This window comes from Protopterus annectens, chromosome 8.part0, assembly GCF_019279795.1.
Source record: "Protopterus annectens isolate FY-2018-M chromosome 8.part0, PAN1.0, whole genome shotgun sequence".
NCBI classification, from domain to species: domain Eukaryota; kingdom Metazoa; phylum Chordata; order Ceratodontiformes; family Protopteridae; genus Protopterus; species Protopterus annectens.
The window spans coordinates 391,452,815-391,469,742 of record NC_056741.1 but is presented as its reverse complement, the minus strand read 5'-3'; the positions used below and the strand labels follow the sequence as shown (position 1 = coordinate 391,469,742).

General features: G+C 38.0%; 1 protein-coding gene across 1 annotated transcript in view; it reads right to left on the bottom strand.

Moving 5' to 3' along the window:
• LOC122808238 (putative DBH-like monooxygenase protein 2) overlaps window positions 1-16,928 on the bottom strand; it is a 340,431-nt gene that overhangs the window by 106,512 nt on the left and 216,991 nt on the right. The window contains exon 10 of the mRNA XM_044079200.1: window positions 13,118-13,177. Within this exon, the coding sequence (XP_043935135.1) occupies window positions 13,118-13,177 (60 nt within the window). The remainder of the gene's footprint in view (window positions 1-13,117; window positions 13,178-16,928) is intronic.

Here is a 16,928-nt window from a genome sequence, read left to right as displayed (position 1 = left end):
TTGCTTAACTGGGTGGTTACTAGAATATTGTAGGTATGAATTACTAAAAAAAGGCTTCCGATAGACCTTAGATATAAACTTTAAATTTTCTATTTCTATATTGGTATCCAAAAAGTTAATCATTTTCTTATTATACGTATATGTAAATTTGAGAAAGGTTGTGCTATCATTCAGATATTGCACAAATTCATACCTACAATATTCTAGTAACCACCCAGTTAAGCAAAAGAACAGCATAGTATATAAGTTAGGCTCTAATTTGAAAAAGAACTTTGAGATAACAAATATTAATTCGAACAGGGTTGGGACTAGTAGGTGTGGGGCATGTTCCCAGTGTGGTTTTATTTGTCAAGATAAGTTGATTAGGCTTAATAACACTTTAAAAACAGTTGTTAGACCAGAAAAAGGGAATTGCCAATCAATAGGTATTATTTATTTGGCTGTGTGTAGATCCTGTCGCAGCTATTATGTAGGAAAGACTGAAAGAAGGTTAAGGGACAGGGTCTACGAACATGGTTACCAAATCAGTTGTCAGAATACTAATAATGCCCTTTTTAGGCACTTTAGTGCATCAGATAGTTGTAAAGATTTTAGTTTCTGTATTTTGGAAAAAGTGCAGAAAAATCCAAGAGGTGGGAATTACAAGAATTTTATCGAAGAAAGAGAGACTAGATGGCAGATCAAATTACAAGCAGGCACCTCTCCGGGTTTGAATGAAATTATTTCCATCAAACCTGTATTGAACAAAAAAGCAGAATATTTTATGTGAGTCTTGCACACAGCCTGTTAATAGATTTTAATGTATCATGTAATAATGTTTTACTTATATATTTTTTAAAATATATTTAAGGTGAACATATATTTATAAAGAATCATTTTTAAAAAAATGTTTTAAACTTCAAATGTTATTGTTATTTGTTGTTTTTCTTTAAATCTGTTTTAAAAGTATAAATGATTGGAATTGATTAAATAATTAAAAGTATGACATCATGTCATTAGGTAGGGTATTTAAGGGGGATAATAATTACAATGTACAGATTCTGATGAAATCCCCTTGAGGGGATGAAAGCGCTCAATCTGTAATTGTGGAATAAAAGCTACTATAAGTGATTCCAGGCATCGGCAGTGTTCTTTCTGTTTTTTAACACAAAGAAACTAGCGGCACAGAGAGGAGGCGGATTTTGTTTGTTTGCTATTTTAAAGAAATTGTATTTGCTGATGGAGTTGCCTTACTGTTCGGTAGTTTTCTTTAAAACACTGTTACACTGAACAAGTTTTTCTTTTTAGTGCCAACTGCTGACTAGTTGGTTATTCATAACATCATAGAATTCATACTTCACAACAGTGGTAAGGGAGTTCTGTTTTTCTGTTCACTTACAGCAGTAGGTGTGTTATTTCTCTGCATTTGGTTAGTAAGTGTGGGCACAGGATGCTCTTTCAGTCCAGTGACCTTCTTGGAAGTCTAAGATAAGTAATCATTTTTTTTACAAGCATGGTACTTTACTGTTGAAATTTGACTGTTTTATTGCAGTTACATGTAGGCACCTAATACAAATAAAAGAGCAGATTTCATAAGAGTGAAACAATTTCTTGTTCTTACTAAAATCTGACAGCACACATAAACCTTACCAGTTGCACTCCCAGATCTCTGCTTGCTCCATAATTTCCTATGTAGTCACTATACAAAAACATGCATATACACAAATATATCACTGTGTGTGCGCGTGTGTGTGTGCGTGTGTGTGTGTGTGTGTGTGTGTGTGTGTGTGCATGTGTGTGTGCGTAATTATAGGATGTAAAATAAGCAGATGTGTAGTCTTACTTCTTACAACTCAGGTAACACAGTGACTCTCATCTTCCATTTCTTGTCAAAATGTATACAAGCTGCACACATGCCTGTCTATTTTGGCTACCCTTATATAACTTTCTAGCTGTTAACCTAGTTACTGATCATTTAATTCTTTGAGAAGGTTGTTTTCTGACCTTACGTACATACCTATCAACCGTCCAGACTTTTGCTTCAAATATTTTGGATGGTCATCATAAAATAAATATTATAGACTAGACTGGACTAAGGAACTTTGAATACTGCACTAAAAGCCGTGAGTGTACAGGTCTTGTTTTGATGAGTTGATCCTTAATGCTGGAACTGCCAGTATCTGCTTCTACGAGTTTTCTGTTTTGTCAGTTTTATTTATTTGGCAATGTTGTTGTGCACCTTGTTTCTTTACACTGGGGCAGTGATTGATGGAACAGATTTAGAAATATTTTGGAAAGGATTAATGAAACATCTGTTCCACATTTTCCTTAGAACTGATAACTCTGGAGCAGGTTGCTGTGAATCAAACTGAAAGTAGAGATCTCTGTATACATCTTGAAATGCTAGGATGATGTAAAAGGGAATAGCTGATGGCTTATAGGCACACTAATTCCCATCAACTCTGCATATCACTTCTTAGGGAAGGATCTTTCATTGGAAATATAATGCTTCCCTAAGCAAGACATAGAATGTGAATGATCCACTGATTAAACGAATTCCTCATATCCAGAGTCATTACATAAACCAGCTACTGAGTTTTCTTTTCCCTTTTAAGGACTTTAAGTAAAATCCATGGTAAACAGTGAATGATATTAATTCATCAAAATAAGTTTTAATTATTATTAACATATCTTAACCATGCTGTGAGACTCCTAGTTGAAGTAATTAGTATGGTGGAGGTATGGTATTCCACATTTTCTAGATGTAAGGTTGAAAGGTACATGCTCAATGTAAAATGTGTCCTTCTCAGGCAGAGTGCTGTGGATTTCAAACATTTGAGTTTTAAACTTCATAGCCTTCAGAAAACATACAGTAATGCAAAAGATGTTATTATAATAAACTTATTAGTCAACAAGAGTTAAAATCTGTGCCTGATTTTGGACATAACTCTCCTTGATCAGATGTGTGTTTTCACAAGCTGGCAATAGTTTTTATTACTAAACATATGAATGTCTCGGATTTTGCTTCACATCTTTGGCATGTGCTTCATAAAATACATGGCTCTCCAGCAAAATGATTTGTATCATAGACACTTGAGTTTCAGGCTGCATATTCTTCATAAACTATATATTAGTGCAAAAGACATTGTTGCAGAAAGTAGCAGCCTTATTACCCATATATCATTTGTTGACTGGGTTAGTCCCACTAAGCTAGTAGTCTCTTTTCAAGGTAGAACTGAGGTGGTGGGTAAACTACTAGGGGGAACTGGGTCAGGGAGTCTGGTAACTCAGAGGGTTCATGGGTGCTTTTTAAACTATTGATCTCTGACGATCTTATAAAGTTTAGCCTTACATTCCCATGGTAGTTATTAGCCCCTACATTTCAAAATAATGATAACGTAACAATGGCCTGAACAGCTATATGCTAGGGTATTTACATGTTTCCCCTATCCAAAAGAGACAATGGGGTTTTACTGGTGGTGAATTTTCTGTTAACCATCCATTTGCCCAAATTATGTTTGAACAGAATATGAGAAGTACTTTGCTTTATGTGGAGTGGAAAACACTTCCACAGAAGAGGCATTCTCTGTAATACCTACATATCCCTACAACATGTTTTGTTAATTTTGCAAAAAAGATTGAGAACTCTTGAGTGGGTGTTTATAACACAAATAAACTTGCAAATATGTAATAGTCTGATAGAATAGGGTCTGTTAAGGCTCTATAGGTAAAACAAAGGTCATCTCTCTGTAGCTTGTCTGACACAGGCAAGAGAGAAAGAAGTCTTTGAGATGGTCTGTGTAGTTTTTTATGATGTAGACCATTGATTTTTTAGGGAGGAAGCATTGTGGTAATTTTGAGCTGTGACAAATGTTTGGACAGGCATATACCAAAAGGAGAATTATACTCGATGACATAATAAGTGCTGAGTACAGTGGAATGATTATGTCCCTGGACCTGACCACCATACCTTTAGATATATCACTAACAACAACGCAAAAAAGTAAATGAAAAAAACAACGAAATAGCCAATGGTACCAAAAGGTATAAAAGTTTTAATAAAAATCCTTAGCACCTCAGCCAATAGGCCTTCCAAGCGTGATTTTATTACACATACAAACCAGCTTATATAGTCATGAGAAAATACAATTAATAAACACAAACAATTATCCAATCACAAATTTCCAATTGTACTCTTTATTGAATCCAAAAGGCTTTAAAGTGCCATACTTTAAAATAAATAATGTCTCTTTCCTTAAAAGTTTTTCCTGTAAACTAGTACACTCACCCATACATACCTCAACTTTTTCCAACACAACATTTAAGAAATTCAGGATTAGCATGATGAAAAGATGAAAAATGGTCCCCTAAAGGGCTGTCCAATTTCGTATTTCTTATATCCCTAACATGTTCCTGAAAACTTACCTTAAAACTCCTAGTAGTTTCCTCAATATAATACAAATTTGAAGTACATTTTCATACCTTTAGATATAGACTATGAGATGAAAAAGGAATTCCTGACAAATAGTGGAAAAGTGGTGAGCAAAGGACAGTTTACTGCTGACATAGATTCATAGACCCCTAACTACAGGGTCAGTTTTTAGGGGTGTATTGTCAATGTGATAGTTCAAAGTAGTCGTGCTTTCTAAAGGATGTGATTATACACTTCTTAGCATTTAATTTTAGGCCATGGTTTTGGCACAGACTATTAGTTTGGAATTAGCCTTCTTATAGGAATTTGATGTCCTCTGGGTGTTTATGATGGTACCAAATTTACAATCATCTGCAAACCTGGTCAGCCACAAAGCCCGAACATTAACTATGATGTCAGAAAATGCCAAAGAGGAGTGAGGCTAAGGACTGAGCCAAACCTGCTCTGCTAGTGGCATGTCTTTTGGAGGAGGCAGACCCACCCACCTTTACTTCCTGAGTTCTATTTGTGAACTGATTTCTATTTAATAAGATACATAGGTGTTAACATTTGGATGAGAGAGTTTATCTATGATACCAAAGTGTGGGAAGGAATTAAATGCCTTTGAGAAGTCTAGCTATGCAGTTTGCACTGATCTGCCTCATCCATTGCTTCAGTGACTTTTTCAAAGAAGTTGAATATATTAAGTAGGCCTTAGAGATGAGACTAGTGAGACTTATGGAACTATAATTACCTGGATCTGTTGCAACACCACCTTTCTACAAGAGAATGACTGTTGCCATCCTCCATTCATACAGCACAAAGCTTGTTATGAGGCTGATACTGAATATCCTCTATAAGAGGTCTGACAAGGCATGTTTTATGCTGACTAGTAGGCAGTCTGGTATGTTATCAGACCCCACAGATGTAGTGCTCCCGGCCTTAGTGCCTTGATGACCTTAGATAATGCCTTGATAACTTGATCGTGGAAAATCTAAAGATTGGGGTGTAGTTGTATGAATGTGATCTGAAAATATTGGAGGGGAGAAGGGGATGAAGCTCAAACTGAATTTGTCTACTAGTAGACTGGTTATGTCCTCTGGGACCAGGTGGTATAATTTAGTATTATCTCTACACAGTGCCATGCATCATTTGTGAGATTCTTAACATTAAAATAAATATTTTTTCCTACTCTTTTTTGCCAAGTGCCATGGGATCTTTTATATTCAGCTAAGGTACCACCTGCTCATTTATTAGTGTATTAAAGTAATACTTAAAATCTATCCTGACTTGGGACAGACTTCGTTTTCTTCAGATAACATATGGTACAGCTCCCAGTGAGGTGAGGTCTGCCTGAGTCTAAATGGGAAGGTATTTTGTGCACTTTTGGAATATATGCCCATGCTGTTTCTTCATGGAAGTAATTAACATCCCAGCATATAGCTGTGAGTGATGCGTTCAGAGCACCATTGTGAAGATTGGGTGACAGCATCGTGTTGATGTGGGTGTGGCTTGGTGGGGGCAGTAGTCTGGGAGTAGTGAGTACAAATTTGAAAATGCTGGCTACACCCCTAATTGAACTGGTTTCTTTCTGCTTTAGTGATCTTCATCATAACAGACGCTCAGTGGTATTTTCTCGTAGTATTCCAAACACAATGCTAAAAGATGCTGCTGTTCTTTTTTTCTTGGGGGGGGGGGGGTAATAAGGACAGCCATCATTCATCAGACTGTTTTTACCATCTGTTGAGGGCTGCAGTTTTTATGTCTTGCCTATCCTGCTGGGTGGTACCACAAAGGCAATGGCTTGGCTTGCCCTCCTTTGTGTCTGCATTGTTCATGGTTGTTGGGGTGTGAGCGTGTTGCACGGAAGTACTCTATTCTGCTTCAATTCCATGGTGCAAATTGTTACTTAATTGCTTTCTGCATGTTCATTAAGTTGCCGTGTGTTGCCTAATGCTGTACTTTGCAACTGGCACATTATCATTCTATTTCTCTAAACCTTTGCCTACTGGAGCAGGTCACAATATCTGCACAACATGCTTTGCAGGATTGTACTGCCTTGCAATTTAAGGCTTCCTGCCTCAGTGACTCACAACTCTGGGTGTTACTCATTATGCCTGTAAAATTCTGATAGGCAGCCTGTAAATGAGGTCAAAGCCTCTCCCCTTTCTAATTTTATATTATTCGGCCAGTGTAGCTCAGGAAGTAAACTTTGACCCAAGCTCCTCTGCTTCTTAATTCTGCAATATTCAAGTAGTGTAGCTCATAAAGTAGACTTTAGTTAGTACGACTGATAGTATGACTGGGAAACATATACATCCTGTAACAGGTATGACCAGAGATCAGCGTTACCATGGCTGGGTTTTTTCCATTAGATCTTGATTTTTTCGGTGTTGTCTGGGTTTCTGGGTACTTTTGTCAGCAACCTGGGTTTTTTTGTTATATGTCAGATACTAAAATTTTTTTCCATGTACGAAACTAAGAAAAAACTTGCCGTTCACTGTAACGGTCTGTAAACCAGTTACGCTACTGTTACTTACTATACTTACTTTACTTACTATTCAGCAATCAGCACCAGGCCATGTTGGTCGACGCATAGGCAGACCACACTCCGCAGATTTATTTTATTTATTATATTTCTATTTCCTTTCTCTGCAGACTGTTTGTACTGTCGTTGAATCGTTTTTGAATTCGTAGTGTTTATCGGCAAACATCGGTTTATTGTTGAAGTAACTGTAGTGTAAAATGAGTTCCAATAATGGCGAATCCGGTGATGAAAGTCAGAAACCTGATTATACTGCCGGGAGTGATACGCCTCCTCAGAAAAAAGCGAAAAAGTGGTATAAACAAGCATTCAATGACGAATGGTTGTCAGATCCAGAACTAAAAGACTGGATTAGGGTGGACAGCAATAATAATTGTTATGCCGTAGTGTGTACCATGTGTTCTACGACATTAGCAAATGTAAACAAAACAGGGTTATTGGCGCATAAGAACACGAACAAACATCAGAAATAGTGAAGCCAAGTCAAGAACTCTGAATATTCAGTAGTTCTTTCATCAGCCGAAAGCTGAGGGTCTACATAATAAGGTCGCAAAGGCTGAGCTTGTGTTGACAGCGTTCATGGCTGAACATAACATGCCTTTCCTGCAAGCTGACCATTTAGTTGACTGTTTGAAGAAGTTGTTTCCTGACAGTGCGATAGCACAGAAGATGTCCCTAAAGCGTACCAAAGCTGCGTATGTTATGCAACAAGGTCTAGCATATCATGAACGCCATGACATACAATCCATTTGCCTTAATCAGAAGTTCTTCGTCATTGCTGATGAGAGCACAGACATTTCGACCAAACAGATCCTGACAGTGGTTGTACGATACCTTGACGCTAAAACTAGCAAAGTTGTTGATTCTCTATTAGATCTCGAAGTGGAAGATGCAAGTAGTCTTGGCCTATTTACAGCGATTAAGAAGCTGCTTAACACACTACACATCCCTCTTGGTAACATCATTGGGTTCGCAGCAGATAACTGTGCGACAATGATGGGGTCTACAGCTGGGTTGCAAGCGCTGCTGAGAAAGGAGATTCCGCATGTGTTTGTTCTCGGATGCGTATGTCATTCGTTTGCATTATGCGCTAATGCGGCTAGCATGAGGCTACCTTCCTGGCTAGAAGCATTCATTAAAATGTATGCTTTTACTTTTCTCGAAGCAGTAAAAGAAATACCCAGTTTGAGTTGCTGCAAGATGTTGTGCAGGCTCAGAAACATAAAATATTAAAACTGTGTGAGACGCGCTGGTTGTCACGTGAGGCGGTAATTGACAGAATTGTTGAACAGTGGGATGCTCTAACTTTATTTTTCCAGTCAGAAGCAGCAGTCGACAACGTCGATGGTGCAGGGCATATACTGCAGACAATGAACACACCTGCACAAAATATATGCTTTTGTTTGTGGGCTATGTTCTGGGGAAAGTTAACGGCATGAACATTGAATTTCAGGCAGAAATCTTTCATCTGCATAAGGTGTACTCCAGCGTCACAAACCAATATCGTTATCTCCTCAGTTTGTTTATTAAGCCAGAGGTCCTTCAGTCGAAATCTCTTGCTGATATTGATCCTGCTGATTCACAACAGCACATACAGCTAAAGTCGATTGACTTGGGTGGTCGTTGTGAGGCACAATTTCTTCGGCAACCACTTGCAGACAAAGAAGATCAGTTCCGCAAGGATGCGGTGTCATTTTTGATTGAACTTTGTGTACAAATTAAGTCTCGCTTTCCGCTGTCACAAGATAGCGTTTTAGCCCAGATGCAGCTCCTAGAACCAGCTAAAGCCCTGAGTGACAACAAACCGTCTATTATTCCGCTGGCATTACAGTTTCCAAACGTTGTTTCTGATAGTCATTTTGATCGTCTTTGTGAACAGTGGAAAGAACTATCGGCATTCAAAGGTGATCTGGAACATTTCGCTGATATGGAACCACCTGCATTCTGGCTCCAAGTGAAGCAGATAACAGACGGCAATGCCAAGCCAAAATTTGATCTTCTATCTGAGCTAATGTGTACGCTTGTGGCATTGCCACATTCTTCAGCATGTGTAGAACGCATATTTTCCCAAGTCAACATTGTTAAAACCAAACAGTGCAACAAGCTGATGTGTGAAACAGTTTCAAACAGACTGCTTGCAAGACAAGCGGTAAAGAAGCATGGAGGTTGTCAAACATGGAATCCATCTGACAATCTGGTGGAAGATGTGGGGGAAGGACGTTGCAGAAAGCATTACGAAAAGAGCTTGGAGTTACATTCAGGATAAAAGACATTGAATCTTGATGCAATTAAAGTCTTTGATTCGGTTGCTGACAGAGAGTGACAATTGACAATAAATCATGATTATTTCAAAGTTTAACGTAAGTATAGCATGTTTTGTGTTTGTAATTAATGCAACATGTAACGGTTGTAGGCTTGTAGGCTTGTAGCCCTTTATTGTGTAGTTCTATATTAGTTTTCAATACCTGTGTTTTTCTGTTTTTTTTTTTACTTATGAAATCTGGGCTGAAGTTAAAAAGTCCTGTGGCAACGTTGCCAGAGATTTCTGATGTTCATCAACACAAGCTCTCTGGACCAATTAGTCTGCACCCCAACTTGGGGTTTTAAAATCCTGGACTTGTTCATCACCAGTATGGAACAGCTCTGCTCCTTACCAAGTGTAACTCCCTTCCTGAACAAAAAGAAAACATATCAGTAATATTCACCTTAAGACTAAAGCCAAAAGCATCCTCTAGTAGCTGATTATTCAAAGGTTATGGCAAGGCTAATCTACTGACACTGAGTGATGATCTGGCTAAATTCAACATCCCCTTCTAATTTGATGACCCCACTGCTTATGCAGAATCCTTTACATCCAAATCTTTCCACATGTGAATAGCTGCATTGATGCATCTGACAACATCTGAAGTAAATGCAATGCCAAATTCAAAAATACCCCCCTGTGGTGTAAACCAAATGTAAACAGGCTCTATAATAAAAGAAAAAGAAAAAAACACTCGCTGTACATAAAAATAAATGTAACTCTCAATATGCAAAAAAAAAAAAACACAAAAAAACTCTTGCTAAACTTGCTAGGGAACTCTAGACCCTGATCAAATCAATCAATACCAGATATGAGGTAAAAACTGCCACCTAGGCAAAGAACAACAACAAAGCCTTCTTTAACTATATGAGAAACACTACAAACAATGCTCAGCAATGAGCAGAACTAATAGCAAATTATATCTCGTACTTACACCCAGAGGACACCCGCGGTAGTGGTGCTGCGGTAGTGTTGTTGCCTCACAGCAAGACGCTGTCGCGTTCGATTCTCAGCTAGAGCATCTTCTGTGTGGAGGCATGTGTGAATGGGCGTGCCTTCGTTGAAGGTTGTGCGTCAGGGCTGGTAACTCGGCGTGTAAAAATCCACTACCAAACATTAGCGGACCGGAGTTCCACTGTGGCGACCCCTAACCGGGATAAGCCGAAAGACACAACAACAACATCCAGAGGACAATATACTACTGGATAAATTTAATTCTAACCTCACGCCCTCACCCCGCTGCCATTCTCAGGTCTCATATCCACAACTACATCCCCCACCCAAAATCTGAACAAGCCTTCAAGGCACTATCCAAGTCCAAGAACACTGCATCTGTGAGGTCAAATACATACTGGGCTGCTTACTGGCCATCATGAAAAAAGACATGTTTGACACCATACAAAGGCTACTCAATGTCAGCCTCCAAACAAACTTTGTGCCTGATGACTAGAAGAAAGCAACTCTCATCCCTTTGCAAAGAAGTAGGGTGTCAATGGACCCAGGAAAATATAGACCCATAACTCTGTCCAGCATCATCTGTAAGGCCATGGGAAGGATCATTATGGAATTCATAAATAAGGATATAGGTATTTTACAAACTCTTGACCCTAGCTATTTGGGTTTTGTTAAGAGCATTTCCTGAGACTTAACCTGACTGACGTCTTCAAGAAGATTATGGATGCAATGGATAAGGGCAAATCAGTATATTGCATTTCTATATCTCAGAAAATTGTTCTATACCATCCCATACTCAGGTATTCTACATAAACTATCCCAGCTAAATGTTAATCCCTATGTAACTCATTGGATATCAAACTGACACACAAACATAACCCAGGAAATTATGGTGGGTTACTTTATCTCCCCCAGAAGCCATGTCACTAGCAGTGTACCTCAGGGCTCAGTCCTTGGACCATTAATCTTAGGCATTTACTTCTTGGAGGTCAAAGCTACTGTTACAGGTTTATGGCTGACCAAGTTTGCAGTAGACTGTAAAGTTGGTGCCATCATAGACTCCCCAGAGGATACCAAGATCCTCCAAGTGGGCTGTTTCCAAACCAATAGGTTATGTCAAAAATCATGGACTAAAGATGAATGCCAAGAAATGTATAATAGTATCCTTTGGCAAACAATAAGTCCCTTGTAACTACCACATTGACAACACACCCCTGAAAACTGATCCTGTAGTTAGGGCCCTGGGAACCTGTGTAGACAACAGACTGTCTTTCAAACATTATGTATCCACTATTATAAAAAGTGCTTTATCACTGCACATACTGTTAATAAGGGCATGGCATCCAGGTCCAAGGATGTTATCATTCCAGTACATTCTATACTCATTAAGCAAATCATTGAGTATAATGCCCCCTTTAGTATGTACTTGTTCAAATATTGGACATAACTCAAATGCCCACAATGGTTTTCTGTAAAGAAAATCAGGGGCCTAAATCATAAAGACTATACACCCTGTCTCAAAGCCTTGCTCCTTTTCTCATTGTTATACAGACTACTGAGGAGCAATCTCTGCCTCTCATACAGAGCCTCAACAGACCCTATCCTGTCAGACCTACAATACATTTGCAAGTCCAAAGGTAGCATGAGCACCTACTCAAGGGTCATCTATCATTTAACAACATAAACTGAACATGGTGGAAGTAAAACTATGTATCAGAAAGAATACCTCTTCTACAAAAAGAGTCTTCATTTCCACATAAAGTAAAGTATTTCCCTTACCCTATTCAAATATAATTGTATAACTGGATGCAAAACTACAAATTCACCCCTACTTTAGCACCCATATCCCTCATGGATACAGGCAATGTTTAAATGTCCTACTAATCACTGTGTTTTTCATACTTAAAATATAAGGGCTAAAATCTTCATAGGATTATATGTCTAGGCCTCCAAAGATCCTCATAGATCAATAGTGTAGTAGGTACTTATGAACTTATTACATGAAGCATTGAAGAAAGCCTGTGGTTCTGTCCTATTTATCCCAAGTAAAATATGCAGTGCTCCATTTGGGGTGCCTGCTGAAGGCATTGGTAGTATTGTCACAGTAATTAAAGAGGCAATGATTATTTCTTGTACTAAAGAATAAATCCTGTCTTCCATGATGGTCCTTGCTGGCAGAAGACATAAATCTAATTACAGGAAGGAACACAATGAACCATGTGGCCTGGTTGGAGGAAGCAGCCTGAAAAGGATGACTGAATGAGGAGACAGAATGTAAATGTGTGTAATAGTGAATTAGGAAATGGAGTGTCTTTTGGGGAATGGGTCCACCTTAATCTGTCCTGCTTTTGTCTGGCACTTCACTGACATCAGTGCAGATATCTTTTGCTTGTGGCTGATAAGAATACACAGTGGTTCCATAGAGCTTTTTAGAGCTGAGCCTGACAGGACTAAATTGACCACCCCACCATACAGGTGCTGACGGACAATCACCAACCCCATGCATAGCTCTCTGATTCTTCAAGTAAAGCATCAAGGAAGTTAAAATGTTGGATTAATCTTAGCTCTTCTTTTCAAGCCAATCTGCTAAGGGTGACTTTACTAGTAGCATAAAGTTACAGACAACATAGCTTCAAAGGTCATGGGTATATACAGGCTTCTACACCTTGCAAAGTTAACACTCTCATGAGGGACTTGTTTTAGTCTTTTTTTGCCTAGAAATAAAACACCATGCAAAGGGAATGCTGCAAGTATAGAAAAGCAACACTAAATATGTTTCATTTTCAGTCAAAAAAAAAACAAACATAAAAACATCCAACATTCTGTTCCATTTACATAAGTGAGCAGTCCCAGAAAATGTATTTAAAGTGAAGTATAGACTTGTACAGTTTGGAGCTCAATATAACAGAAATGTTTTAATACTTACAAAAGTAACATTTTTTCTATCCATTGTATTGTACGTGCATTCTGTTACAATTTGATCACCCTGGTGAAAAAAGAAAGAAAGTTCAGAAATAATTAAAAAATACAAATCCCTGTGATATTGCAGATACATACATACATATATATATATATATATATATATATATATATATATATATATATATATATATATGTATATATATATATATATATATATATATATATATATATATATATATATATATATATATATATGTATATATATATATATATATATATATATATATATATATATATAATGTGTATATATATATATATATATATATATATATATATATATATATATATATATATATATAATAGCAAGGATAGTTTAGTAAGACATAATTTCCTGACTATGATACTCTTGTATTGTTCTAAGAGAAGCTTCTATGTCCTGCTGGCACTTTTATCCTAGTCTGAGTGAGGGAAAAGGAAACCCATGCAGAACTGGAGGCACAATAAAACATGCAAATTAAAGCCTTCGGTCTTGAAGGAAAAACATGGCTTGTTAAGACACTTCACTGCCGATGTATTCCACTAGATATAATCTTCCTGATCTTGGAAGCTGACAAAAGAAAATAAATACCACGGCTCATCAATGTTTCTGCTACTAGATTAACGGGAACCAATTTGGATCACATCCAAATCAATGTACATGAAACTTCATTGAGGAAATATAATGAAATCGTCCCATCAGATAAGCACACCTCCTACTGAGGCTGAAGACATAGCTACCTCAGGCAACAGGTTAGGGAAGCTGCGTCTCAGGCACAGGTAATGGAGTAAGTGTATCTCCCCATGAAGGCTCATCACTGAAGGGGGAGAATACAGGACCTCAGACATAGTTCTCAAACCTTTGACCCTGAGGATTAAGTGGTCACGGCAAAAACATTCATTGGTTTTCTTCTAAAATTAGTTGTTGTGCTAGCAGTGGGCTTCTAAATGGAAATAAAAGGCAGATAGCTATGATTCCAAGTTTGGTTTCTGTGAGGGCCTGTTGTCAAGTATTTCTGGCGTAGAGCAAGGTCAACCTTTTTCAGGCTGTGCAGAGATAAATCATGCAAAGAGTAGCTCATTAGTAACATTTAGTGGTCTAGTATTAGAAAGGCTATATTAGAACATTTCAGGACTAATGTGGAGCACTAGATAGTTGATAGACCGGGAGCCAAAGCTATGTGTTCTTTGTTGGTCTTAGCTCTCATTTAAGAACCATTGAGGTGGTACTGAAACATTGTGAAACCACCAAGAACCCTAACTATTCCAAATAAAATGTACATTTTAACAGTTGTGGCCCATTAAACTTGACAGCCTAGGCAGTAGCTCTATCATCTATTGCTGCTGAAATATGCATAAAAAATTGATGTACATTTGAAGGACAGTGGGAGGTCTCTAGGAGATTCTGACAGAAGGGGGTTCTGATTACCTGTCAGCACATCAGACCTGCTGGCTTATAACAAGAAATGTGATGGAAGACACCCAAAGACTAATCTGTACCATACGTTGCCAAATGGACTGGACAGCAGTTCAGTTCCACTCTTAGAAATATGTCAAGGGCATCTATGTGTAAGTTTAATTTGGAGGGGGACAAGTCCTTAACTCAAGAGAAGTATATCATGCGTCCATTGGGTTTGTACCATTTCACCTGATGAATGGTTAAATGGCCCTTGGAGTTTGTTGATTAACATACGAAAGCATGCATGAGATTCCTACTGAGATAAGACTGTTATGGAGTATTTTCTAAACTCTGAGACAAAACTTGACAGCAAAAGCCTGGGACTGTACAGTTGGACAGGCAGTGACACTGCTCTTCACAGTCAGATGGTATATTATGTAGGCTGCTGGGCAAGATCTATTACTACTGCAAGTAAGTTAAATGAAGAAAATATAATACATAGCATAAATAACATGACTATGGTCTACCACAATTGTGGTAGACCATAGTCTACCACAATTGTGGCGTACTAGCACTTAGAATACGCAGTGACTGGGATGATGATAGCCATAGGAATTTCTTGGTAAATCTGAGGATTTCATCTGGGACTTTAGATTTTAGTTAGAGTAGCAGACATTTTCCCAGGCACAGGAAGTCAGACAAAAATGATGTAAAAGTTTGAGCAGATGTCTGCTAGCAAACCAGAGTACAAAGCACTAATCACACTTCTTGCGCGCACACACACACACACACACACACACACACACACACACACACACACACACACACACACACACACACACACACACACATCTAAAAGACAGTGAACAGACTCCCTAAAGAGTTAACATTTTAAGCAGACCATAAAGGAGAACCAATGGAAGATGATGAACCTGATGATAATGTAAATATTCAACAAACCCCATAGTTCACCAGTGGCGCTGCCCCCCAGTGTGAACAACAGCACCGATTTACGTAATGTAGAGAAAATTCCTTCAGTTTCCATTTGCCTGCTGTCTGACTTTAATAAGCCAATTAACCATATAGTGTTCCCAGCTGAGTCTGAAAAAGGTCAGTGTGGATCAGTGGTCTATTCTGGTTAACAAATGAAAATAAATAAATAAATTAACATTCAGATGGGTCAGACTTATACCTTATGCACAGTATATTTGAGGGCTTGAGTAGTAGGAAAGGGCATTGTAATTAAGCATTACACACTTACTTAAGGTCTACTGTCTGGTACATATAATCCCAGTATAACAGGTGAGTCAGTTGCTGCCACTACTTTTGGGCAATTTGAGGTCAAGAAAATACAGGTAAAAAAAAAAAAGAGAGAGAGAGAGGAAAAAAAAGATACAGGTCAGGTTTTTTTTAACAACCAGAGGAGACATTCTGGACAATAATTAAGAAAGGGTCAAATCAATTGTATGGGAAGGGTACAGGGTAAGTGGGATAAGTTGATCTTTCCAAAGAACAAGGTGGTTTAGGATTACATGATTTGCCATACAGAAAATTATATTCGTAAGTAGCAGAAAGTATTCTATGAACTAAGCCAACTCAAGCAGGGAGAAAGGAGACTTTGCAAATAGGGGTGATTGCAATTAAGGGTACAAAGAAAAGGCAAGAAGGTCTGGAATTTACTAGAGAAAACTGGTAAAGGAACCAATGTATTGGGAGCAAATAACTAGAGAGGGAACGGTAAGATAATGGGAAGAGGCCAAGAAGACAATCATTTTATTATTATTTATTTTACATTTGTTAACCGGGGGTGTCTGACTGAGCCGAAAAGGCCCTTTTTCAGCAGAGGCCCGGGGAGAAAAGCTCCACATAGAAAAATTACAGATACATTCAGTTATTTATACATGATCAGTATACACACAAATTACAAAAGACATGTTTTTACAGTTGTATGCAGCATATCAACAGTTACAGTGGAGAGAACAAACAAAAAAATATTAACTTAAAAATAAAGGTAATTAATAGATTTGTGGTGTACAGCTGAAATTTGGAACATAGATAGAATACATACATAGTACACAAGTACAGTACATACATTGTAGATTAGCCAGTGTTTATGAGTAAGATTGAAAACTATTATCAAGTACTCTAGGTTTGGTATGTGTACCATATCTTCTTTCACTAGCCTGCGGAGCAATCATGGCACTGTCAACTTTGCTTGAGATGTTGCATGATGAGGTCTTTAAAAGAGGCTTTGGACTTTCTGTTTTGAATGCTAGTGGGGAAAGAGTTCCATTTTTTTAGCTACTGAACTACTATATAGTGCATCTCCAAAGCTACTGTAGCTGTTGGTGACTTCTAGTAGTGGTTTGCTTGATGATCT